We start from the raw sequence: 27,729 nt of genomic DNA, 5'->3' as shown, positions 1-27,729 counted from the left end.
CCAAGATCCACACCCATCCGAAAGTCACCGGGAAGAGGCAACGCGGCCAACTACCCACCTTGGTGGTGTCATCATGTGACCGCTGGTACCGTTTCCAGCGGCAGCCGTAGATCCCCGTCAGACAGGACAAACATAGCTGCGGCTCGTAGTACTGCAGCGGTTGGTGTTTAACCATGCTCCTTCCAGCCCCTCAGGAGCGAGGTATCAGAAATCCATCAGGTCCTGGGAGCGCCCTTCAGCAAGAGGAGAAAATAAAAGGGGGTAAAAAAAAAAGGAAATTAAAAATGCCAAGCAGTATTTCAATACATTAACAAGCAATTTAATAATTAACCATGTCCTCTGGCTATTAAGAGAGAAGGAGTGATAACAAGATCTATTCCCAGCCCTGCCAACATCTCTGGCTTGTTACTCAACAAGACTGAGAAGTTTAATTAGTTTGCAAGTTTTATTTCCTTGTGCAGTTTCTCCCACACCAATGAAAGCAAATGTATTCACAGGAGTTATCAGTAAGAAAAGCCACACAAGGACAAGAGCAGTAGATAGATTATTTGCAGCCAAGATGATTAGATTATTACGAATGATTGAAATGTAAAGAACCATACCCTCCGCAAGCAGAACCTTAAAATTGATTCAGAGACCTCTGCAAAGTTGAAACCCAGCCAAGCTAAATCAGTTTATCTCGAGCATCCTATGGAGTCTGCAAAACAGTCCCAGACAAGGAGCTAACACTTCTGCGCACGCTGGAAGAGGCAGATATTACCCTCTCCCTTTATATACATCTCCAACAAGCGCTCACAGGGATGCAAAGCTGGTTGCAGCCTTCACCCAGGAGAAAGATCCCCTCTCCACCAAACGGCATTCACTCCCAAAGGACCAGACTGACTCCGATGCAACTGCTCTATTTGCCATGCGTGGGAACACCGCTGTTTTGAGGGAAAGTACTCCGCTCCATCGATTACAAGCTTTGTGCGTCACAGAGCTTTTTCTTTTTATATTTAGATGCTTGCTTTTGTCTCTGGTGAGATTTGTATCAAGAACAGACCAAGTAATCGTACGCTCTTACTAATTCATAGAGTCAACGTTCGGGGATGGGAACCTCAAAGCAAATATTTGCCGGTCTGGTGGCGTCATGCTGCTCTCAGCTGTACTTAACTCCCACCCAGGGGTTTTCCACAGGTTCCTGGTGCACAAGCGTACACCCACAGCCCCACACATTGCTGTCGCGTGGATAGTCAGTGCACTGCGAGTGATGCTCAACAGCAGTTGAGCTCGCAAAGTGCTTGGCTACCTTTCCAGAGCGTGCACAGTTGCGTGCATGATACGTGGGCAGTAAGGAAATCGCACCCTCTCTAGGGGAAACGCTTCATTTCCTTATACGCAGGATCCCCAGGGCTTGCAAAAAGCTATGACAGCTGTGTAGCAACAGCCCCACCGGCATCAAAGCATGACAGGGCTTAAGGAGATAACCTAGCCACCTAAGAGTCTTTCATTGCCACATCCCATGGAAGGAAGCCGCCAAGAATGGAGTTGACTGTATTTTTCATTATAGCCGATGCATAAGGGGATGCTACAGGCATTGCAAACACTGTGGCAGAGTGTAGAAAGGTCAACAAGGACACAGACAGGTCAGCCCTTCCAGCTTCTGTCCTTCTTTGTGTCCATTTACACTCTGTGCTTCACGCTGACAGCCTAGGACAGCCCTGTCCTGACTTTCTCTAATCAGGACTCAGCATCCTGGAGGCAGACAGATCTTGCTAGTTGGTGGTTATGGTTTCAAAGCCCACCAGACCGTTACCATGCTGTCTCCAGAGCCCACAACCCATAGGTCCTCTGCCTTCCTCTTATACAGACACACAAAATGTAGCTTTGTCCTTTCAGCAAACCTCTCTATAATGCTCTGGGCACTGCTCGAGGCATTGACCCAGGCAGAGGACATGAGATGTGCAGGACTTGCGTATCAGTTCGTAGCTGGCGCAGATCCCCACATGGTTTTGTTCATCCCCTCAGGGAGGACATGCAGGACAGAGGCACAAACACATCCAGTCTGAAACGGGAGCTCTTTGTCACCCCGTGCTCTCCCAGCTCATCTGCCCCTAAGCGCTGCTGTACCACCTCCATGGCCTCACGCTTGAGGTCACCTCCCTGCCTGCATTTCCTCTCTTCTCATGCTATTTATAAAGCTCAGCATTAGTCACTGCACAAGTTGCCTCCTATCTTCAGCTTTTGTCTGCTTCAAGGTTGTCCCTACAAAATGAGTTTCCCGGTTTGCCTTCCCCACGCGCCAGCAGCACGCCACGGGCAGAAACAACTGCCAGTTAGAATAGGACAGAATCACTGAGGACGTGCAAAGTTAGATGCTATTTAAGGGTCTTGGACAAAGCCATCATCTCTGCCCTGAAGATCCTAAGCAGCAAGTGATGTACAAGATGTCGTGGGACATAAGCAGGATGTAAAAATTATGCACAGCCTATTAACAACTCCACTACCAAGCCCCATATTACCATCCTGGAAAACCTAGCAGGCTACAGTCATTACAAGAAATCCTTCACAAATTAATCTCCAAAGGACAGCATCTCTCCTGATTTCCACCTCTTCCTGCTTTAGTCACGCAAGGCGAGAGGGCAGACAGACCACCTCTGTTGTGAAAGCTTTGATCTCATATTTTATTTGCTAGCTTACAAGAATTGCATTGCAAACTCAAACACAAGCAGTACACTCAAGCATTTCATCATTCCATTCTTCTGGGAAGCCCCGAGCTGTTCTCCAGCCCAGACACCTGGAGAAGTGGTGCTGTACACCAGCCACACACATATAATGTCAAAGCTGGCAAACCCTGACTTTTCAGAGAGAAATCCAATTCATCTGAAGTGGCAGGAGCCTAGGAGCAGAGGCTGCCCTTCGGAAATAACGTAACTTGTGTCATGGATCCATCATTCCATTAACAAAGTTGAAGCTCAAGCACTTATCATGAAGTCCTTAGCTGAAACTTCACAGCACAACTCACAGGAGGCAACTGATAAGGCTGGGAAGGGAACAGGGTGAGTTTAGGCAAGCACCACAAGTTAACAGGTACATGAAGAGTTCTCCTCTCAGGGCTATCACCAGGATCCCTGATTCAACCTGTTCGAGATACAAACATCCCTCTCGTGACTGCATATCCAAAGCTATCAGTTAAAGGCACGAACTTTGCGGCACAACCAGAGATAGTGGAGGCACAAAAGCCTTTTCAAACAGCATTGCTTTCATAAGGTACGAGTGCACTTCAGAGATGGAGAGGGATCAGCAACCAACCCTTCTCCCTGAAGAAAAATCCTACCAGGAACACCAACAACCAGGGTAGATGCAAAAGCTTTGAGTTTATTGTCCAGTTCTGAAGAGCATCTCCCAACCTCCTGCAGCAGCATCTCACCCAGCATCTCCCAATCTCCTGGCAGAATTCAGGAGGGACACAAGTGTTTTCAGTACAAAAGGGCAACCCAAAAGCACACCTGCCCACCATCACCATCAGGCACTGCTGGAAGGTTTTCAGAGCAGCAGAATCCACTAAAAACAACCAAGAGGATAAAAATTACAAGCAAGGAAAAATACAGCTGAGAAGGCTCCATAAGCCACCAAGTGAAGCTCCCACCCTGGTTCCTCTCGCTGAACCCCAGCACAGGCAGATGCTATGGGAGCCCATAGATTCCAGCTGCTTGCCATAAAAGCAAGCAAGAGAAGCATGAAGAGAAGAAATCCAACACGAATTTCAAAAAGGCCATTCCGAAATGCAGTTGAATTGCATGAGGCACAACCTACAAGCCTAAAATCATTCCCTCTTCTCCATGAATCTCATAAGCAGATGCACAAAAGCCCACAACAGAACGGAAAACACAAAACACAGCACCCATCCTCCCCACCACACACGCAGACACCTGAGTAGTAACAAGAAATGCAGAAAGAGACTGAAGCACAGCAAGCAAGATGCTGCTCGAGAGAAACCACACTGATACCATCTGTCTGGAGATCCTTGCTTGGCTGAGATCATGGACTGAAGACTTACTTCTCCTGCTTCCAGAAAAGGATTTAATGGAGAGAAGCAGGAAGTCCGTACCTTACAATCACTGTTCCCATGACATCTACAGCTCTGAGGTGGAGAAAGCAGGCTATGAATGATTCAAACCTCTGCTGGTTAGCATTACATACAGAAATGAAAACAGGAAGCAAGACAACATACATTAATTATTCAAATTCAGCAACGCGCACCAGAAGGGGGGGGGAATAAAACGGAGAACACAAACCCACATAAGCTATCAACCTTGACTTTAAAGATGCATCATCTGCCAACAGCTACAAACTTCTTAGAGCTGAATAACGGAGTTCGCCAGCCAGCTTGCCCAAAAAGGGGGAGCAGGGAAGAGTCCATCTGCAAATACAGCGGGAGCATTTTCTGAAGGTTCCGGGATGCCTAATTAGCACACAGTGCATTCCTGAGATACTGGACTGTAGGTATCCGTTACAGCCTGTGACACATTATTCCTTTCCAAACAGCTTTGGAGGAAAAAAAAAGCGCAAGAGAGAATTCAAGTTGCAAATTTGAAAGGGAAGCTCTCTGGGGAGATCTGGCCTAAAAATTTGGATTTTTGTCTGTATGAGTTAACTCCTCCATCCCTGTAGCCTTAGAGCAATACTCAAACCTGGAGCGGAGAGGGGACAGAGCAATCAGGACCAATTGTTAAACCATCTCAATGCTATCATTTTAGCAAAGGGAAGAGCAACAGCACGAGTCCTGAAGTGCACCGAGTAAATAATGTGAATGAAGCCATGGAATAACAGGTTTAATAGCATCTAACCCTTTCACAAGGCTTGGTACAGTCCAAGCCCTCCCCTCTAATCCCCTTTCAAGTTTTTTTTCTTCTATCAACCCAGTTTCACACAGGTCACACTGATCTCATCTAGCACCTTGGGACAAATCTTTTAATAGCCCAGAGACAAGCAGCTTACCGCACATCCAGCGACACTACCGACAGCACTGTTCTGAATACCCGTGTGGTTTGGGGGAGCTGGGGGGAGAGATGAGAGCTATGGGTTCCTGCCTGCCTTACCTTGACCTGCTACCTCCAGCCTTCTTCCAAATACCCTAGGCTGGTTCAGTACGACAAGCACATGTCTTCTTGCTTGAGCCTGCCAAGGGCTCCTAAATTGGATCAGCACATCCAAAAAAGAACCAAAACATAGCCAAGGATGCTTTGATGCATGCTTATGAATCCTGAAGTCTAAGGAGATGCTGGAGTCTGCAAATCCAAGTGCTTGGGGAGAGGAGGACACCCATGGTCTTCTAAAACGTCTCCATCCACCAAGATGTGGCTGGAAAGACCCAGCAAGTGGAAAGTGTAGGCTTTCCATGAGGAAGCTCCTGTGGTTTCAGAGAGGCAGATTTGTTGCAGGGGACAGCACAGAGATGCCACCACCACCACAGCTGTACCTCCATGTACTCCCTCCATATCTGGAGAGGCCAAAAGGCCATCGCAGCAGTGGGACACTCAAAAGCCAAGCAGGCCCCAAGCACACAAGGTGCAGTCTCTAAAAAATCAGGCCCAAGGAAACGTGCCTCACTTGCAATGCAAATAAATGCAGAAAATATAGACTCCAAGGCTGCTTGAGGTTTTTTTTTTTTAGCTAACCCATTTTAAGAGAGCTTTGACAGATTCTACCGATTTCCACATTAAAAGAAGTGTTTTTCCTCTCATTGGTGACTCATGGGATCACTGTTTATCAAGAATCTCTGTGTAATTTCACCATCTCCATCTCTTATTAAAATTGCTATCAAGCTAGTTACACTTAAAACCTTGCGAAGCAAATAATTACCTATACCGATTCGGTGAGAACATCACTGATAACCAATTATCCCTGTCGATATTCCTGTGAGTGTTCTTGTCAATTGTTTCCCTAATTATACTGGAAACTCCTGATTTTCCATAAATACTTTCTAAACAATACAAGTTAAGCTCTTCCAGAGCAAACTCTCCAGTTCTATGTGCAAAAAAGAATTCCCTTCTATTGCCCAGCCACGACTGAAATGATTTAAAGCATTAGAAGGAACTGATCTAAATTCTTGTGACTTTCACAGACTCCGCATGGTTTTCATAACAATCTTTTCTTTAATATACTGAACTCCTCCAAACCAAAAGTAATGCAATTTCACTTTCCCCACTTGGAAGATGGAAATGGAAGAGGGACAATATCCCCATCTGTTTAATAACAGAACGACTCTTACAGAGAGATGTTTGCCACAGCCATTCCCACAGGAGGAAATCTATATGTACACACACACTGAGCAGTACTTTCCACATTTTGTTGGCCCAGACCCAGGACATCTCAACTTGCAAGGATCAAGATTTAATTTCAAGGCAGGAATGGTGAGAGAACACCCCAAAGCCATAAACAGCCTCAACTGCTGAGATGATGCATTTCGGTGGTGGAAGGTGCCCAAGTAACGGCTGTGATGATCCCGCTGAAGACCTCTTGATGACCCAGTAGGGTTATTCTTTCCAACACATTGTTTATGCCCCGCTCTGGAAATTGGGTTGGGTTAGGACTCCCACCCAACTTTTCCCAGCCTACAAACATTCAGTTTTATACAGATAACACTGAGGAGTCCCTGCAAAAATAAAAGCAGCAGATGCGTTAAAATGCCAGTTACCATCTAAAATTTTTCCCTGGCAAACAACAACAACAAAAAAAAGATAATCTGAAGCAAAGTGTTCCTTGCTGTGTGCATTTGTACATGTAAGTGGAGTCTTTTGGATGAGAATCGAGGCAGGAAAGCACACATTGGCAAAACACTCTTGTCCTAAAAGCCAAGTGCTGCTGCCCCAGTGACAGAAAATAAGAGGGGGAAAAAATAAAGTAAAGAAAAATTAAAAAATTGAAAGAGGTCTACAGGCCATGTCTTGATCTATCAGAGAACTCTTACACCTCTGAAGTGGAACATCACTGTCTCCCTGATGCCTGGTGATGCCAAAACCCTATGAGTACATCCTAATCCAGGGAGACAGCCCGCAGAGCCACTTTGATTCACAAAGTGGCAAGTGATGACCCAAATAGTCAGGATCTGGCTGACGTGTAGCCCCTATGGGTCTGACCTGTTGTTTATTGTTCTTAAATTTTTTAAAGAATTAACGCTTTGAAACTAGGGCAGCATGTAGTTTGGGGGTTGTACACTTCCAGTTAATGAAAATTCAGACTTCAAAAGATAAACACTTCAAAGGGATTATAAAATAAAAGCTTAGACTTTAATCTCACTAAATAAATAAGCACTGTATGTACTAACGCCCTCTGCATTCTAGCTTCTTAACGTTTTCCACAAACTAAGGGCACATTGGGCGCTTAGCATTTTAAAAGAGTCGAAGAAGCGGAACAGGACACCGGAAAAACCTGTACAAACTTCTTGCAGAGCAAAACCAATCTCTGCTTTCTGCACAAGCTCTTGCAATAAAACCTTGCAAGTCAAGGCCTCGGCACAGCTCTGAAAACCCAACATCTGTTACAGTCAAAACCATTGAGAAGAGCCAGGTTCTCTCCTCCCCTCAAGCTGGGAAGCAACCAATACTCATTACACAGATCTTTTTAATATTAGTAGGACTGCGCTGCATTTTTGTCCGCGATGGCAGTCACACATTGCCTGACTTCAGGTTGTACCTGCACTGGCACATCACAGCAGAGTCCTTTCCCACAAGCATGCCCTCAAGGAGATCACATGTTGCAACCTTAGTCCCAGTAAGAGAATTCCCCAGTCAGTTCAATTTCTATCTAAACAACGGTTTGCATCTGTATATCCTCAAAAGACAGCAGGAATAAGGTTCTGCAATAAGGTGCCAGCTATGATGTCCAAGACAAAGATCAACCTACCTTCTTTGCCTGGGCAAAGACCACTAGGGATGGACAAGGCACAAACAATCTAGTTCATGGTCGGTTCAGATCCTTCTTAGAGAGATATTCAGAAACGGAGACATAATTGATAACAGATGAGAGTCGACAAATACATGTGAGGAACCCCACGAGCTGTGCCTGCCTGTTTTCTAAGCGACTGTTCACTGGAAACCAGTGCAACCAGTTCAAATGAGTTCTGCTTCCTGCTCAGAAATTAGAAAGCCAACAGAAAGTTGGACGTAGATAGAAAAGCCATGAGGACACTCCACATACTTACCTGGGATGCTGTCTTGCCTAGACAGCTCCAGAATCAGAGAAACAAGAAGTAATGCAGACCAAAGATTTCTGCGCAAAGGAGACTAAAGTCACTTCAGACTATGACATAACAGGTGATAAATAAGACGTCCAACATCTCCCAGGCTTCCCTAGTTGGAAAAGTCCAAAGAGTACATATTGCTTGCTTTGGAGTTTAATGGTTAATTTTCTGAAGCACAACAGCTCTGAGAGCAGGCTAATGCAGCAGAGACCATCTTCCCAAGCCTCTGCTTCATGGTTAGATCCGAGTGGCCAAAACACAAACTCTGCTCAAAGCTTTTCCTGCCGTAGGGGGTAGTTTCTGTGCAATAAACCTCTGTGGCTCACCAAGAGAGACCTCAAAACACAACTTCCCTCTTGCCTCGCTCATCTCCTCTATGCTACTCCTTATTTTCAACAAGCCCCATGAGCCCTATCGCCCACGTCGCCACTATTCTTAAAAATAAATAAATAAATAAAAATCCAGTGAAACCACAAACAGGTTCTGAAGTTATTGGAAGAACCAGGCAAAACACAGATGGGACATGAGGACTTTTCATTAAGAGGAAACACGGATACTTTTGGTCCCCTCTGCCAAAGACTTCCTAGCAACCCAAGTATGATAAGAGTTGGTTCTTCTGAGTGCTGGTGGAGAGAGGGGCAACAAATCATGAATTGCTCACATCTGCAAGTCTAATGAGATTCTTGGCTTTTAGAATTAGCAAAGAGAAGTTTTAAGCAGCCCAAGAGGTGTAAAACCCCATTCTTCCTGGCAGAGAAAGTCAACTGTTAGCCACTCCAGAGACAGATAAGCTGGGGGGAGTCAAAAGTACCCAAACAAGCTAGAAAAATGCATTAAGTGACATGGATAGAGCTGATCCCACCTCAGGGTAGCTGGAGGATCTGTCAAAAGTCTGCTTCCATCTCTCCGAGTCCATGTCATAGGGGAGGCCCAAGTTGGGGTGCCTATAGGAGGACATCTCCTGTGCTTGACAAGAAAGGCCAGCAAATGTCAGGCAAGATAGGCTAGTGTTCAGCAGGCACAGAAACATTTATGTTACAGCAACATAGTGAATTCAGCAGCACAGAAACATTTATGTTACAGCAACGGAATAATGATTAATTCAGTTGTAAGCAAAGCTGAAAGGGAGTTCCCCCCCAAAAAAAAAAAGAGTAGAAGAAAGATTGATAAAGGCAGTAACAGGAACACCCTGAATTCCCACACTAAGGAGTTATTTAGTCCTATAAGCACATTTCCTTTATATAGTACTTTCTGGCTGAGAAAAGCTAGGAGTCTGAGTGTTGCATCACGGTCACTGACCATGATTAGAAATGCAAACAGTTTTATGTGAGAAGCTACAGCAGCCCAACTGCTGCATGTTCTTTACACTGTGAGAGAGTATACCCCAACGCTACTGAGCCAACACCCTGCTAACTTCCAAGCTAGAAACTGCCAAGAAACCAGTGGACTTTAGCAGACACCAAGTTTCAGTTTTACCATCCAAGAACAAGCCAACTAGACTTTCCAAGAGAGCCTTGCCAGTATTGCCTTGAAGGAGCTGCTCAGTGGCATCCAGGAGAACCAAATAAAAAGGTCACAGTGTGTGCTCTTTTGTCCTTCAGAAAGATGGGCTTGACACATTGAGAAGTTCAGTTGGGCACCAGGAGGTGCTGACATGTTAAATAGTAAGAGCGATGAGAACATCCTAGTGCTGCTCAAAATGAGGGCTCCGAAACCCTTAGCCAGATCAACCAGAAGAGATCCCAGTCACTTTGCTAGCTTTCCTGTATTCAAGTAGTGCTCCAGCTAGTGGGAACGGTGGTGTTTGGGAAGAGGGAGGGCAGCAACCAGGAGGCAGTCGGGAGTTTCCATGTTACAACAGCCAACTGTTTATGCCACTGCCGGTAAACGGTGAGAGACCACAGGGAGGAACCTCTGGGTTACAGCCAGTACCAACGACAGAAATAGGCTGGGTGCAGAGGGTTTTTAACTAGGCACGGTCCTAAATGCACACAAGTGCCTCTGACTTCCCCAGACGCGTACAGGCACAGCGAGTCCAGTACGTGTCTGGTCTTGGACCATCAGCTCTGCCAGGGAGGAGGATGTGAGCATCACGCTAAAAGTCACCGCAGCACATCACTTTGGAGCAGTGGTGAGCACTGCCTTGGCACCACGCCTGGTGGAGTCACCTTGGGACAGCACACCAGAAACGTTCAGACCAGCACAAGAGCGCAGCAGTTCAACAGTTAAAAACCCCCAAAATAACAGCTCAACAGTTAAACTGGGGTGAGACAACACAAGGACCCAGACAGCACCAGGAGTGGCTGTTGATCTTGGCAGAAGACATGGAAGAGGAGGTATCTGAGCCACAAAACCAAAGAAACATTCAAGAATGCACCAAACAGGTCTGGGAGAAGTTGGAAGGGGAGGGAGGCTGTGTCTTGACTAAGAGACCCCGCGTTCAACCTCTGTTGCCTAAAGATCATCTGCAAGAGAATGCACTGTGATGCCGGCTTGGTCTGTGCGATGAAACCACATCAGCAGGGCTGAGCACAGAGACAGCCAAGGTGAGAGAAGAGAGGAAAAGCCATCAGTGGAAGAAGACAACAAGACCTAGGAAGGCACAGCTAGATGCTGAAGAAAACTCTGTAGGGGCTCAAGCACAGACAAGGAATCAAAAAATATTTAAGAAACTAAAGAGATTGCATAATATTTTTCCTCTCCACAGACTCCAAGAGTTTTGCCATCTTCACCAAGCTGCAGAACAAAAGTTTACATCAAGCCTTATCCATTTTCAGCATGTGTTTTTGCTGAGGAATCAAGTGGAAACAGAACTGGTTTTGAACATGCACACCCTGACAAGCAGTTTCCTTCACAGACAAGCTTTTCTCCCCCCTCCCTGCTTACCCTTTCCTACACACACCCCTGAAGAGTTCACCGTAATCACACGTGAATTGTATTAGCTGGCCCTCCAAGGGGCAGTTTTAATTTTCTCTGGAAGGTGTTAGCAGCTAAAGCAGAAGCCTGTCCAACACGTTGCTGTAGAGGGCTTGTCGTCTGCTTTCCCTAAGACACGTTCCCTGCTGCACTGCTGAAAATTTGGTTCACGCCAGCAGGAAAAAGAAGAGAACTGCATGAACCATGCCAATAGCACTCATCTGAGAATGAGCAAAATGCCTCCACACCCACTGCACGCACTTTAATTGAAACAGTAAGGGGGGGGGGGGAAACCCAGCAAGATTCATTTTACAATCAATACTCTACATGTCTGCTGTGCAACTGCTATCTAGAGAATTAAGCATGAATGTCTCTGGCTTAATGAGAGGTGGAAAGTCCTAGTTAAATGGATTACAAGCTCTTTATTTCCTATGATTGATTCCTTCCATACGGCTGCAAGAAACATTCTTCAAAAAAAAAATGTTCTTAAGCAGCAGAGAAGCTAAATTAGGGAAGGAGCAAACTTGCTTTCACATACGTGCTGCTCCTTGCCTCCCATTCTGCACACAGCCAACACGTGCAGCACAGCACTGAAATACCCTCACTGATCACATCAGCAACAAAACCTGCACGCACAAGACCTATTCCCTCCGCATCTTCCAAGATGTCGTTTCTACTTCCATTTCCAAAGCAAATATTCACTGATCCATAGCAGTTAGCTGCTCCTCTGTAGCTCCCTTGTTCTGCAAGCCGGATACTGTTTTGGCTTCCTACACCAAGAGCACATAAGTTAATTTGATAAGACTCTAATCACACAGCAAACTCCTTCCCACTACAAACACACTGGTGTGCTGTGGCCAAAGTAATCAGAAAGGAAGATAGTCAGTAGGACCTGGTGACGTGAAAGGCTCAGAGAAGTCAACTCCGTCTCCCTGATTTTGGAGAGCTTCTGGCTCTAGCACTTTTTGTTTCCTTCTCATTGCAACTGGACTGATTTGGAGCGATCAAGACAGACCATCTGACACTGGAAAGGCCTTATAGGTATTCACTTTTGGATAGAACACTCTAAGAAGCCATGAGGTAACTGTTGAAGTCCAGGAGAGTTCAACAAGCAAAGCAGGGCTGGATTAGGAGACGAACACAGGAGGATTGTTGACCGATCTTTATAATATAGGCGTGGGGTGGGAAATACCAAAGTTCTCAGCAAAAACAAGAGCATGAATGCATGTGATATGAAGAAACAATGGGAGCTGCTGCCTCATGCCCAGGAATGCCAGATGTGACATGAGCTCTGAAAGCAGGTTGAAAGGTTCATGGCAGACACATGCACCATATCTCTCAAACCTGAAGATAACCACTTCTGACTCAGGAAGGCTCTCAATGCTATAAGTATCTCCGAAAGGTTGCAGAAGGTCCATCCTTGGAAGTTTTCAAGAGCTGACTGAACAAAGCTCTGAGCAACCTGGTCTGAGCTCAGCATTGACCCTGCTTTGAGCAGGGTGAGATGGAGTAGAGCCCTCCCTGAGGTCCCCTCCCATCCGAGCAACCTGTCTGATCGAAGATTAAATGAAATATCAAGTGGCACCCCTCACAGGAGCCTCAACTTCCAGAATGACACACACATGCAGGTTTTTCAAGCAAGCAGCTACAGCACATCCTGGAAGCCCTTCTCATAAAGCGACTCCAAATTTAACATGTTGCCCCCCACAGCTATTCCAGTCTGTGAGAAGATAATCTCCTTCTCACGAGTTGTCAGGGCAGACTCGCACAATTGGCTGTTTCCATTTCATCACCTCCACTACAGCTGTCTGATCACTTGAAAAACATGGAAACAAAAACAATGTCAGAAAAATGAGATATACACAACGCCCATCCCCTCCTCCATCCCTATTGCGCAGCAGATACTTTGACTTCTGACAGACGAAGGGCTAACATCCAGTTTACCCCTCTTCTGTTCCAAAGATGCTCAATAAAGCACAGGTTTGCCTCACGTTCCTAAAGCCTCCTTCCAGTTATTACTGAATTCTTTCCAGTTCTGTATAAATCAGTCTCTGTTCAATGCAAAGAGACAGACGTGAGAGTTTCCCTCCCAGAGGATTTACAAGCTCAACCTAGACACTGCGCGGTGAATGAAAATCGCATCTAAGGAAACAAGTGGGTAATGAGAGACAGATTACAACCACCCCATCACACAGTTACTTAACGTCAGGTAAATATTGTCTTGACTGCTGATGTGTGTATTCTTTCAAAACCCGGGAGTTGATCTTTAGGAAGACATGAATAAGGATGAGGTGATTTTACTCTGTTTGCGGCAGCATAAATCTTTCAGGAGAAGGGAATTTTCTCAATTGACTTGGCAAGCGGTTGCAATATTCTCAAACGCCCCGCGCTTTCCAAAGAGCATCTCAAAATGCTGGTCAAGGTCATTCTGACTCTGACATTAGAAGTGACACGTCAAGGGAAGGGGAGAGAGGGTGAAGTCAGGAAGGAAACCACCCCTCCATCCACAGGGTGACTCCCAGAGTGAACAGAGGAGGTTCACAGTCATTTCCAACCCATGCCTGGAGAGTCTTGTTCTAATAAAAACAAACACAAAACTCCATCTGCCAGTTACATCAGCTACTATCTTGTTTTCCTTATGGAAAGGACCAGTCATGAGGGATTCATAAACTCATTTACTGATGCAAATCCAAGAGCCATTAGTCAAAGTGCTTTCAATCATTTTTGAGGACTTTGAATACAATGAGCATTAACCCACTCCATTCCAGCGCCCTCCCCAGCATCAGTGACACTCTTCCAGACAGTTACCAATGGCACCACCACTCAGCACATTATCACAGTGATGAGCAAGTTGGCGTATTCAAGATAATCATCACTAGAGTGAAACAATGACATCTGCAGCAAACTGCCTTCACAGCAAGACAGCTGTCTTCCCTCCACTCCACCTCCAGTGAAACTCTACGCAAAGCTAAACAGGAGTTATTTGGGTAGCCAGTAAATCCTAAAGAATAGGGGTACCCTGTAAGTTGTGAAATGCTGAGCATTGCTGCCCATCCTTACAGCCTTTTCTACATCTTTCCCCCTCCTTGTTCACAACTGTCAGGTGATTGATATCAGTCAGGCAAAGGTATCCAAAGCAAACGTGCGGCCAGGTTACGATGAGCCTGGGGGTTTGGGGATGCTGGCACAACGCTCTCCATCTGGCATGCCTCAAAGCACTAATGCCCATTTAGGTCATTGCTTATGATCCTCAGCCTCATGCTACAGAGAAGATGGTCTTGAGGCAAGACCCCAAGGGGTCCATTAATACGTGGCTATGTAGTTTGGTGGGAATTGCTTCCAGCCCAGAGCAGCTTATCCAAACATCTGGAGCAGCTAAGCAGCAAGTCCCACAGGAGCCCAGAGGCCAGGATGCAACAGCACCAGTATTTCTCTTCCCTCCCCTGTAAAACCCTAAGCTTTCTAGGAAAAGGCCTCAGAAAAAGCAGAGGCTGAAAGTTCATTTTTCTTAAGTAGCTCTGCGACATTGCAGTAGTGAAAAGAAAATAAAAAATACCCAACAGATTTTTACCAGGGCAGAGTGCTCAGCATCACGGACTAAAGATCAGTTATGCAAACATTCAGTCAGTGCTAATAAGACTGACCACGGGAAACGTGTTCATTCAACAAGATGACCTTTCCTTTCCTACCTAGGAAGACACAGATGTCACCACAAAGACAAGGGCACTCTGAGGCAGACCTTTGAGCACCAGACAAGAAAAAAATAAAATAAAAAAGGCTTCCTGCACATCTTTTGATGAGCCATCCTTACGCAAGCGTCAAGGAAACAAGAGAAACACATGCTAGTCTTCAAGGCTATGCTTGCTCTGAAGACAGAAGCACCTACCTAGGTGGGTCAGGCACCTCACACATCTGGAACACAGACCAAAAAGCAGCCACATCCCAGGAAAACAGAGAAGGACCTTCTGGAGCACAGAGCTCCCACAGAAAAGCTTTTTTTTTTTTTATTCTCACACACACCCTCCCCCGTTTACTTATTAAGAGGTTCCCAGGAAAGTTAGCCTATGTAACTTGAAACGGCAAGCCAGCTGCACACAAACACAGCATTTCCAGGATTAAATGGCTTTTCATTCAGCCTAATTCACTTCACTTCCAGTAAGCCACTTTGGGTTTTCATCTTAAGTCAATTCAGATTAAGAGCCTGCCTTGACAGGAACATTGGGGGAAGCTACTGTCTGCTTAGGAAAACAGGCAGCTTTCCTTACCCTAGCCAAGAGCTAATAATATCTTTGTTTTCAGCTTATTTTCCTAAGAAAACAGAGTGTGATTGCGTAAGTGTCTCTGTTCCTGTTCTCCTCTGCTCTCCCCTACCTTTCCTTCCCTCCCCAAGCAACAATGCCCTTGGAGCATCAGCCTCTCCCAACCCACGAAGCGGTTACGCACTGGCAAGCTCTCCAAGAGGAGTTGCTGCTGGGTGGGAAAGGATCAAGTGAACCTCCCCCCGCCCAAGAGAAGAGCAGTTCTAGTCCAGACCGCTGTCAAAGACTAGTCAGCACGTACAGCTGGAGACACAAAAGGATGGAAGTGGGAAGATTAAAGATTTGAAATAAGTCCCAAGGAAACTAGGCTTCGTTTGCTCTTGGGTCAACATTTTTTGGTTAATTAGTAAAGCATTGAGAGCACCTCACATTAAATAACTTGCTGGATGGATGGGCAAGCCAGTTTCTGCCACCATCCTGAACGTACTGAAAAGGTCCTGAAAAAAATACTGGCCTATTCATCAAATTAAGACAAAGCACCAAGTACCCAAAACAGCATCTCTGCAAGTGTGAATTCAGCAAGAAATTTCAGGATTAGGCTTTATAAGCACTGGAAGCAAGCAAAAGAAACACCAAACAAAAAAGACCATCAGCAATACTTCTCTTTTTGTTGGAATGGTTCTTACATGTTACTGAAACTCAAGGGGAAATCAACATAAAAATTACTGTGCTCCCTGGATGAGCACACCTGAGTTCAAAACCACCAGTATCCAGACTGGATAAACCAGAAGATTCTTAATTCCAAAGGAAAAGAGCTGGCCAAGAAAGAAAACTATAGAACTGGAGGGGTTTTTTTCCTGCAAAAATGGTAACAAAAGTGGTAACTTCCAGACTAGAGGAGCATATTTGGAAAGTACATCTTGAGAGTGGAAGAAAGGAGGTATTTATCTCTTTGCCATTATGAGAGACTGTAGTGGAAGCCTGCAGAGAGCGTTTCTCAGCTGGGTGACTGGTCAGACTGGAGAATAAGAGAGACAAATGGGGGGGGCGGGGATCAAGTGTGCTTCATGTCTTTGTTCCCAAATCTGGCAATCTAGCTGTTTCTCCATGTCTTAAGAACTATTTTCAACTGAAAACACGGAATCTGACATGAATGCTCGGTCTGCTTTACCACTGCAGGAGTTTCAGACCTCCTGTTTCCCCTGCATCCGTGAGATGTGAGCATCATGGTCTAGGTAAGGCATGGGACATACAAGAGCTTCCACACTGCTTTGCTTGCCAGAACTAGAAGACTTTGCTTTCCCAGCTAGGACACAATTTAGAAACCAACACAGGTATCTTCACATCAAGATTACAGTCCAGCTGACATGTGACAGCAGGTCCATCTGGCTCATGGTTGATTTGACAGTCGCTTGAATTTCTCTGTCAATCTCCAGCAGACCATTACCTCCAACAGGTCCTTCTTCATTCCCAGTAGCATGACCCTATTTTCAGATTCTGTGGGCTTATCAGCAATATGTTTGACTACGGGTTTTTTTCCCCCCATCTCAACTGTTCTTAAACCAGCTTAAGAGATAGTCATGTAAGAGTCCTTCTGGGTCAAAGGGAAGGAAGCACTTTCTTCTCTGACCTGAATTCTGGCATTATTAGCACATCTTCCAGATCTCTATCAGCCCCAGCCTTACTGAAACTACTCATTTCAGATGTAAAACAAACCACTCAGCTCCCCCAAATTTATGTATTATGTATTTTATTTATGTATTTTAGGTGTTAGACCACAGAGCACTTTCCTAACCAGACAGTGATTGTTTCTCCTGAAACGGCACTGAATGGAATGACTGAGAAACAACACCTGAAGCAGTGCCTTACCTTTTCCAACAGTCAAACCACAGCTCAGCTATCATGTAAATCTAGTTTCAGAAGCTCTTAAGCCAAGAAAGCTGGGAAGAAACAAACAGATGCATCTTCAAGTCAGCAAGAAGCTGATCAAGAAGTCCCAAGGGTGGATGAGAGAGAAGATGCCTCACACATGGGAAAAAAAAAAGTAATTCTAATCTCTGCACCTGCTAAAGCCAATTGAGTTCAACTAGTTACCTTCCTCAGCTCTTCTAAGCCCATGGGTGTCAAGTGAGAGACACGAATCAAACTTTGCACATTCTTCCTGCCCTCTCCAGTTGAGCCAATGATTTTATTGGATCTCAAAGGCAGCCAGAAAAAAAAAAATCTAAGCAACAGCTACAAGGCACCTCCTTTTCTAGCCAGTTCAAAGGGGAACTCCTAATTTCTTTTTTTTTTTTTTTGGTGAATTCTGTTGTGAATTGCGTATCAGTCAAAAAAAAAAAAACCAGCAGACTTAGACCCCTTGGCTCACACTCGTCTGTGTGATACAGGGTGGGGTTGTGCTGGTTCCCGCTCATCTAGCAGTGCTTTTGGAGTCAGCCTACGCATCCTGCAACACCACACCAGGCTCTGGCAACCCACAAGATTCAGCTGTCAGGGTTATTTGATCAACTTGCTCTTCAGATAATTTCATAGCTGACCTGAGCAGGTGGTTGGACTAGATGACTTCCTGAGCTCCCTCCCAAGCTGAACTATTTATTCTATGATTTTATATTTATGTACAGGAATCACTTTCTTCAAGGAATGTAAGGCTCTGCCCCAAAACCCAAGCTTTGCATTCCAGTAAGTTCTCACAAATTGCTTGACAGCAAATTACAGAGGAACACTTTCTATTCTGCAGACTGCTTGATCAGAGCCAGGCTTGAGCTCAGAGGAGCATCTAGCTCTCAGCACCCAAAATCTGCCCTTACAAGGTAGCCACAATCCACATTCTCCAAGCTGGGTTAACTTATAGGAAAAGCATTCACCCAGAAGAGAAGTTGTTGAGCCAAAGGCATTTTCTAACTCTTTTAGAGCATGAATGGGGAACACTGATGCCCTATCGCTCTGGATAAATGCTTGTGAGCCTTCATTTCCCTATCAAGCAAGGTAAAAACATGGTCCTGTGCTGCAGACAATACAGCTGGACTCTTGCCCATTGCACCAGTAGGACCAATGTGACCGGTCCTAGGCTGCCTCCTGCCTAGAGCTGTCACTGACACACTGGTATCAACCACATTGTACAAGAATACTGATGAGCAAGGCAGGTCCGCGTTTGAGTGATGCCATCTCGAAGTATCATAAGAAAACACAGGAAGAAAATAGAACAGACTACTGCTAACTAGCCAAGGTAAAAAAAAAAAAAAAAGGCTTTTTCAGGAACTTGAAAGCCCAGAGATGTTGCATTTCCTTCACAGACCCACGCCAATTTTTCTCCCATGCATCAAGGCACTGTAGAGAAGCAAGGAAGGCAGGGCTCAGGCAGCTTCCATACAGGAAAGAAGTTTTGGAGAGCTGTCTCCGTCTCCTGGCCAGGGAGAGCACAACCCAGTGGCCTGGGAAAAAGTGACCACCGCTCACACTGTGTTCAGAAGTGACTTGGAAAGAAGGCTCAGAAGAATTTAGTATTTTCCCTTTTTTCCTCCTTGTCTAAATGGATGTTTCCATTAGAGAAACTAAGCGCTTTACCAACTTTGAAAACAGCCTGAGGTTTACAGCCAACATATAAACTCCACGAGAGTGCGGCTGGTCAGGATGGAAACATCTTTTCCAGCATAAACCCCTCAAGCTAGCAATGTTGGCCAAACTGCTGTAAATCACCATCTTCTCCCTCTTTAATCCTGGCTATTAACTTTTAGCTTTCTAAGCAATTTCACATATTCCAGTAAACTGGGTTTTTGGATCATGCTGCTTTCCAAGAACATCCATTTCGCTCTTCAGCAGCACAGCAATTGCAAGCTATTGAGTAGGCTGTGAGACTTTAGTTAAGAAAGTCCTCATCCCTTTAGCTTGGATCTTCCTCAGTAGTATCTAAAAAAGGGCGATAACATTTTCACTGGGCTAGAAAACACGCTGTCCCAATATTACTAATATCCCGTAAAATCAACTTGAATTCTAGGCATTTTCAAATGGAGTTGTTTGCTGTTCAATCGTCTGCCAAGCCCTTGAGAACTTCACATTTTCTCCTTTTTTGTTCCATTTGACTGACCGAAGCCTGTTAAAACCTTCCCTTTTTTTGCAGCAGCTGATACCACCTGCTTCCAGCAGCAGGGACAAGAGCAGAGCATCACGCACCCGTTTCTATTCCCGTGACATTACGCAAGTGCCTTCTTCACACACCACCCACGCATCAGTCCTCAATCTGTTTGGCTTCACAGCATCCTCTAGAATGAAAACATGGAGGCAGCTCCATATCTCGTCTAGCTCCATCTTTCGATGGGCTGCTCGTGTTTCTTTTCACAGCTTAATAAGGTTTTGTTCCCCGTGTTGGAGAAGCGTCTTTGCCACCTAGCACTTGTTCAGCCCACAGGTTTGAACCCAGCATATGCAGCTTGCTCAGCACACCCCAGCTCAAGAGCCCTCTCTCTGCAACAGGAGGCTCAGTTTTTGTGGGGATGTAAGCGTGATTTCTCTTAAATCTCTCCTTGAGCTCAAAGCAGGCATTTTAAACATAAGCTCCTGAAAGCTCTTGGGTTTTCTCTTTAACTAAACTGACGTGTCAAAGCTGTTGTTTTTCAAACCTGCAGATGAAAACCCAGGCTATTTACTATGACAGATCTGCAAATTTGACAAGCCCAACTTTGGTGGTTGGCCACTACGTACGAAGACATAATCGCAGACACACGTTTTCGAAATAGCTGAGAGGTGCAGAGCCAGCTGGTTTTTGGTAATGGGGTGCTCAGTAAGCAGCACCTTTCCCTAGCATGGGATCTTTCCCAATAGGGTTCAGGGGAAGTTTCTTCTCAAGTTCTTAAGCTTCACAGAAAGTCGTAACAGTCTCACCCGAAACACTTCGACCACATGACAGGAGATAATCCTGCTGGCACTTTGGTCAGGGCTGCAAAGAGCTCCACGTGGTCCACAGCCAGCACATAACTAGATTGCACCCGGCTTCAAGATAATGAGTGCAACTCAACACTACACTGCTGTCTGCAGACCGGACCCAGGGTAAACCCAGCCTTATGTCCAGCCAACACAAAACAGGCTGCTTGAGGCCCCATTATAAAGTCCCTGCACAGGCAGTTCTTTGCCATGCGCTGGAAGAAGGCCAACCAGTCCAACTATCCCACTATTGCAGCAGAGGTCAAAACACAGCTGGATGCCATAGGATGTGTTTAAAGCTCACAACGTTGGTTTAGTCTCTCCCCACCATGAACCACCCATTGCCTCCACATATATCTATGAAAAAGTTTCCAAAATATAAGGCTGCTTGGCTTTCAGATAGGAACAGACTCAGTGGCTGTGCCACTAAGGTCACACCACCCTGTTAAGGAAAGCAGCATGAGGTGAACATACTGTATTTCAGACACCCTTTCATACGGGGAAACAGTTTTCCTTTCTTCTGTAGCGAGATCAAAAGAGTTGAGATGACCCTCAGTTGGTAAACCACAACCCTATGCCACCAGCTTTCCCATTAGTTTCCCCAGTTCCTGGTCCCTTGTTCGGAGACTTCAGGAACCAGACAAGATGCAAAGTAATGGGATCTCCCAGGCTTGCTTGGAAAGGATGCAAAGGCTTCACTTACTATATTACCACCACAACTGAATTCCCTGCAGCTTGTTTTGTCTGTTCCAAGAGACCTCTTCTACAGAGCAAACGACATCAAGACACATCCATCCCGTAGCAGCACAGTTAGGCTCTCGCAGAAAGTGTTGAGGGTTTTATGCACAGATGGCAGCATCTGAATTCTTTGCTGTCAAGATGAGGAGAGAAGAATGGAGACTTGGGGGATTTTTTTTTTTTTTTTTTTTAAGGGGAGTGAGCTAAGTGGCTACAACTTATGCATCTTGCAAGGGCCAATATCCCGAATCTTCAGAGCTTCCTCCTGTTACCAACATTACTTTAGGATGAGCAAAAACACCCAAACAGTGGCATCCTCAGAGCATCAGCTCCAACCCCCTACCAGAATCCATGGGTATCACTGGAGGAAGGAGCAGAGCACACAGAGCAGATCAGAGAACAAACAAGACAACAAATCACCGACTCTTTCATTACAGCCAGAGTGTATTTAAGAGCAGCCTCATCCTTGCCATTCTCTTTGCTCTTACAGAAACAGCTTGAAGTCACCAGTATATAGGATTTTTCATTTTCTCCTCTCACTCACGCTATCAAGTGGAAGTGATTGAAACAAAGCCCAAGAAGGAAGAGGGTTTAACATGCTCGTGAGCACCTAAAATGTAGCAGGGAGACAAGGAGGTTTGCAAACTTCCTCTACAGCCCACCCAAAAAGGACACTGTTACAGTTATACTTACAAGTCACTTCTTCCCCCCAACGATTAATACCTTGGGTCTGCCATGTTCTGTGGTAGGTTTCAGAAGAAACATGTATCTTGGCTGCTTGGTAGCCCCAACCTTTCCCTGCTCACCCTAGAAACCAATCAAACATGACAAGACAACCTTTTTAGACATCAGAATAAGCCTGATTTTTTTTTTCCAGGAGAGTTCAGCAAGTGGCACACACAGATTTCAAGCCTGTACACATGTCACGCTGAAGGCTGCAGAGCCAACTGATCATCTGTTTTGCCCCAAAATAAAAACCTAAGCATTCTGCCAGACCTGACCACTTCGCTGAAGGGGAAAAAAAGCAGGTACAGGATCAGCTCCAGCAGATCCAATGCTGACACCAGACAATCCCAGCCTCAACGATGCCATTTAAACAAACATGCTTGCATTTAATTTCAAGAGAAAGGATGTCATCTCTCTCCCCTGCCAGCTCTACTGCGTTAACCTTTGTCACCGCTGTGACAGGTAACTCCCCTGCCACATCTCCAGCACAAGGCTCATCAGAAGCACAAGAAAGTGAGAGCTTTTAAGAGGACAGTCAATATTCTTGGCAAGAAGTTTGAGATTTGCATACTTTAACTGCACATTCATGATTTGTAACAAACGTCCTCTGCTACGGAGGCTGAAGCACTGGACTCCTAAAGACAGGAGCTGCCAGCAGCTTTTCTCCTCCTTTATGGAGCAAATACTCTCCAGAATAGTTTGTTACTACCGAGTTCTTTATTTTTAGCTTGGCAGCCCTAAGTTGTATTCAAGACTGTCTCCATCTTTGTATTTATGACAGTCCTGAATTTTTGTTTTAAGTTACAATGCAGTTTATTAGCTGAAAGGATTTCCAGCTGCAGTTATTGCCTAGTAGGAACTGAACTGATATCCATTCATCATCCCCCTACTTACAAGACAAGATTGCACAAGAAAGCCAAAGCTCATCATCGATTTCCTGCTAAAATCAGGTCCTAGAGGCAGAAGAAACTCATTATATATTTTAATCTTGTTGGGCTTTGAAATTCTCCTCACGAGATGGTTTAACTAACACAATTTGGAAACTCACAGCAAAACTGGAAACAGGAGGTGGCCAAGACTTCACCTGCACAGCAACTCAAACATTTTGCCTGTCGTTATCCATGCAACACAAAAGAGATTCCAGATCTAGACAAAGGCTGTCAGATTTATGCCTAGATCCAGCAGCCATTGAGCTATTCTTTGCAGCAATCTGGGTGCTATTGAGTGCACATAAGACAGGCTATTCACCGAGACACTCGCCCAATGTACAAATATCACTTGGGCATCAGCAACTCAACAGGCACAAGTGAGAAGTTTAGAGTTCAGAATAATACGGGTTTATCTGAACCACACCTGGAGGTGAAGGGAAGGCCAGATGCAACACAACACAGAGAGAAAAGCTCTTTATAAAAATCATAGAATTAGGGTGGAAGGGACCTTAAAGATCATCCAGTTCCAACCCCCCTGCCATGGGCAGGGACACCTTCCACTAGACCAGGTTGCTCAAAGCCCCGTCCAACCTGGCCTTGGACACTTCCAGGGAGGGGCATCCACAGCCTCTCTGGGCAACCTGTGCCAGTGCCTCACCACCCTCACAGCAGAGAAATTCTTCCTTACATCTAGTCTAAATCTCCCTTCTTGCAGTTTAAAACCATTACCCCTCATCCTATCACTAGACTCCCTGATAAAGAGTCCCTCCCCATCTTTCCTGTAGGCCCCCTTTAAGTACTGGAAGGCTGCTATAAGGTCTACCTGGAGCCTTCTCTTCTCCAGGCTGAACAACCCCAACTCTCTCAGCCTGTCCTCATAGCAGAGGTGCTCCAGCCCTCTGATCATCTTCGTGGCCTCCTCTGGACCCGCTCCAACAGGTCCATGTCCTTCTTATGCTGGGGGCCCCAGAGCTGAATGCAGTACTGCAGGTGGGGTCTCACAAGAGTGGAGCAGAGGGGCAGAATCCCCTCCCTCGATCTGCTGGCCACGCTTCTTTTGATGCGGCCCAGGATACAACTGGATCTCTGGGCTGCAGGCGCATGTTGCCAGCTCATATTCAGTTTTTCATCCACTAATACCCCCAAGTCCTCCACAGGGCTGCTCTCAATCCACTCATCGCCCAGCCTGTATTTGTGCTTGGGATTGCCCCGACCCATGGGCAGGAGCTTGCACTTGGCCTTGCTGAACTTCATGAGGTTCGCAGAGACCCACCTCCCAAGCCTGTTCAGGTCCCTCTGGATGGCATCCCTTCCCTCCAGCATGTAGACCACACCACACAGCTCAGTGTCGTCAGCAAACTTGCTGAGGGTGCACTCAATCCCACTGTCCATGTCGCCGACAAAGATGTTAAGCAGCGCCGGTCCCAGTGCCGATCCCTGAGGAATGCCACTCATCACTGGTCTCCACTCAGACATCGAGCCGTTGACCCCAACTCTTTGAATGTGACCGTGCAGACAATTCCTTATCCACCAAGTGGTCCATCCATCAAATCCATGTCTCTCCAATTTAGAGACAAGGATGTCGTGTGGGACAGTCAAATGCTTTGCACAAGTCCAGGCAGATGACTTCAGTTGCTCTTCCCTTATCCACCAACACTGTAACCCCATCGTAGAAGGCCACCAGATTTGTCAGGCACAATTTGCCCTTAGTGAAGCCATGTTGGCTGTCACCAATCACCTCCTTATTTTCCATGTGCCTTAGCATAGTTTCCAGGAGGATCCGCTCCATGATCTTGCCAGGCACAGAGGTGAGACTGACTGGCCTGTAGTGCCCCACGTCTTCCTTTTTTCCCTTTTTAAAACTGGGGGTTATGTTTCCCCTTTTTCCAGTCAGTGGGAGCTTCACTGGACTGCCACGACTTCTCAAATATGATGGCTAGTGGCTTAGCCACTTCATCCGCCAGTTCCCTCAGGACCCACGGATGCATCTCATCAGGTCCCTTGGACTTGTGCACCTTCAGGTTCCTCAGATGGTCTCAAACCTGATCTTCTCCTACAGTGGGCAGTTCTTCATTCTCCCAGTCCCTGCCTTTGCCTTCTGTGTCTCGGGCGGTGCGGCTGGAGCACTTGCTGGTGAAGACTGAGGCAAAAAAAAAGTCGTTGAGTACCTCAGCCTTCTCCATGTCCTGGGTAACCAGGTCTCCCGTTTCCTTCTGGAGAGGGCCCACATTTTCCCTAGTCTTTCTTTTATCACTGATGTACCTATAGCAGCTTTTCTTGTTGTCCTTGACGTCCCTGGCCACATTTAATTCTATCAGGGCTTTAGCTTTCCTAACCTGATCCCTGGCTGCTCAGACAATTTCTCTGTATTCCTCCCAGGCTACCTGTCCTTGCTTCCACCCTCTGTAGGCTTCCTTTCTGTGTTTGAGTTTGTCCAGGAGCTCCTTGTTCATCCACGCAGGCCTCCTCGCATTTTTGCCTGACTTCCTCTTTGTTGGGATGCATCGCTCCTGAGCTTGGAGGAGGTGATCCTTGAATCTTAACCAGCTTTCTTGGGCCCCTCTTCCCTCCAGGGCTGTATCCCATGGTACTCGACCAAGCAGATCCCTGAAGAGGCTACAGTCTGCTCTCCTGAAGTCCAGGGTAGCGAGCTTGCTGTGCGCCCTCCTCGCTGCCCTAAGGATCTTGAACTCCACCATTGCATGGTCACTGCAGCCAAGGCTGCCCTTGAGCTTCACATTCCCCACCAGCCCCTCCTTGTTGGTGAGAACAAGGTCCAGCATAGCACCTCTCCTCGTTGGCTCCTCCATCACTTGGAGAAGGAAGTTATCATCAATGCATTCCAGGAACCTCCTGGATTGCTTATGCCCTGCTGTGTAGTCCCTCCAACAGGTATCGGGGTGGCTGAAGTCCCCCATGAGGACCAGGGCTTGTGAACAACGTGAGGCTGCTCCTATCTGTCTATAGAGGGCCTCATCTGCTCAGTTTTCCTGGTCAGGTGGCCTGTAGCAGACCCCCACTATAATGTCACCCGTCCCTGCCCTCCCTTTAATCCTGACCCATAGGCGCTCGGTCGGCTCCTCATCCATCCCCAGGCAGAGCTCCATGCACTCCAGCTGGTCACTGACATTACAGAGACAGGGATGTTGAGCAAAGGGTAGCAAGACCTTCACAGCACTCTTGTTTGACCGCAGCATCATCCAGATATTAGAGCCACATCCCACAGTTGCAAAACCAGCACGTGATTCCCCCCTTTGTTTGCTGGAAACGGGAATACATGGTGCAGCAGGGGCATTACAGCCACAAAACCAGGTTACCTTAAAAGTCCGTATAAATTGTGACGGTTGAGTGCCCTGGGTGGGGAGGATTAGCTACATTCATGCACACACGTGCAGGATGTGTTTCGTCTCCGAGGTATTTCAAGCAGAAAGACAATAGCCCCTTTTTGCAACACCTCTCCTCCCCAGATGATCTTTTATACACCCACATGCCACGCAACTCTGAAAAGCGGTTCTCAGAACGTAGACACACTGCTTTTAGAACACAACAGCACAATCGAAAACCTAATGCCCGAAGGGAACAATAGGACATCCGTATGGATTAATGCAAACAGCAGGCTGGATGGCAGGTACGAGAGGGAACAAAAAAGAAATCAAAGGTGCTTTCATTGCAATCATTGAAATTCCCAAACCTACCCTCAAATTAAGTTCTTGAACCCTTTAAGAAGACTCAGACTCTACCTTCTATTTACTTTTAAGGAGCCTTCCTACTATCAAGGCTTGAACATGCAAAAGCCCCAAGGAGAGAGACCAAACAGCAGGGCAGGATGGGGAAAAGTTCACCTCCCAAAAGGTCATTCCTGTGCAGAGACGTCTCAAAGCTGCTGACACTTTTTGGCAGCTAAACGTTAGCAAAGGGGGCACAAATGGGAACAGACATGATATCGCCTGCTATTTGCACAAGCCTTAGACAGATTCAGGTTGCAGTTTCACTAGCGTAAAGCAGATACAGCAGGTAAGCCACCCTGAAACTTCCTTGGAAAAATAGAGTTATTTTTGTCTAGATGTGTGTACATGCTACAAAAAATACAAAGCAAAAGTCTCAGTGAAGTATTATCCCTACTTAAAATAGTGAAAAGCCATTAAAACAATTATCATGTCGCATTAATGCGGTTTCTATCATTTTTACCCATACACCTGTCTTCAGACCACACAATTTGCATTATATTTCAGACCAACAAAAAAAGCAAATAGGCCTCTAGAGAATATAACCACAAAAGCCCACAGCAAAAAATCACCTACACAGATGAAGAGAGACCAGAATCATGCTGCAGGTTTTTCTTTCCATCATAGGTTGAAACCCTCCCCTATGAAAAAAAAATCGCCCAGTTTCAGGATATTACATTCCCCTTTTTGCCAGGTTACTGAAAAATCTGCTAGAGATGCTGAATCACACAGGAAACCGAACCTTGTTTTCAACTGGGGACAAGAAACAGCAACGAGAGCTAGAAATCCTATAAAGAGACCCCCTCACACTCCCAAAACCACAGGACAAACTGCCATCATGCTATGAGGGCTAGCACAGACCGACCCAGTTTTCTGAAAATCTCTGGGGGAAAAAAAAAAAAAAGACGACATGCCGATGGACGGTGCCACTTCACACCTTAAAACTTATAAGATTCACACAAGCATGCTCCCCACCGTGCAGCCCATCAGCTAAGCCCGCTCTCCTGTCCCAGCCTCCACGCTAGATGCCCCACCACACCAGACCTCATCTGGCACGCCTGTTACTTCAGAGCGCTGTTGCAACAAAGCTCTTTTTCTCGCAGTGCACAAAACCGCGACGAAACGATCCTTCGACTGCCCTGCAGCACTTCAGCAATGCTCGGATGCTTCTCCGGTTGCCACGAGCCTGCTGTGCTCAATCTCTTTTTTCCCCCCCCATCAGGACATTGCAAACCAGCAACAAAACACAGAAGAGCTGAAAAGAAATCTCACCATCACGTCTGCAGCATGGA

The 27,729-nt window shown here is 46.1% G+C and overlaps 1 protein-coding gene across 2 annotated transcripts in view; it reads right to left on the bottom strand.

Annotated features, from left to right (window-relative positions):
- Positions 1 to 27,729, bottom strand: part of GDPD5 (glycerophosphodiester phosphodiesterase domain containing 5) — a 173,997-nt gene that overhangs the window by 108,789 nt on the left and 37,479 nt on the right. For both annotated transcript variants that reach the window (XM_050913564.1, XM_050913572.1), the window contains exon 2: positions 59 to 233. In XM_050913564.1, the coding sequence (XP_050769521.1) occupies positions 59 to 175 (117 nt within the window). In that variant the 5' untranslated portion in view covers positions 176 to 233. The remainder of the gene's footprint in view (positions 1 to 58; positions 234 to 27,729) is intronic.

This window comes from Gymnogyps californianus, chromosome 1 (genome assembly GCF_018139145.2).
Source record: "Gymnogyps californianus isolate 813 chromosome 1, ASM1813914v2, whole genome shotgun sequence".
Taxonomy (NCBI): Eukaryota; Metazoa; Chordata; class Aves; order Accipitriformes; family Cathartidae; genus Gymnogyps; species Gymnogyps californianus.
Note: the sequence above shows the minus strand (reverse complement) of the source record. Positions and strands in the feature narration are given on the sequence as shown.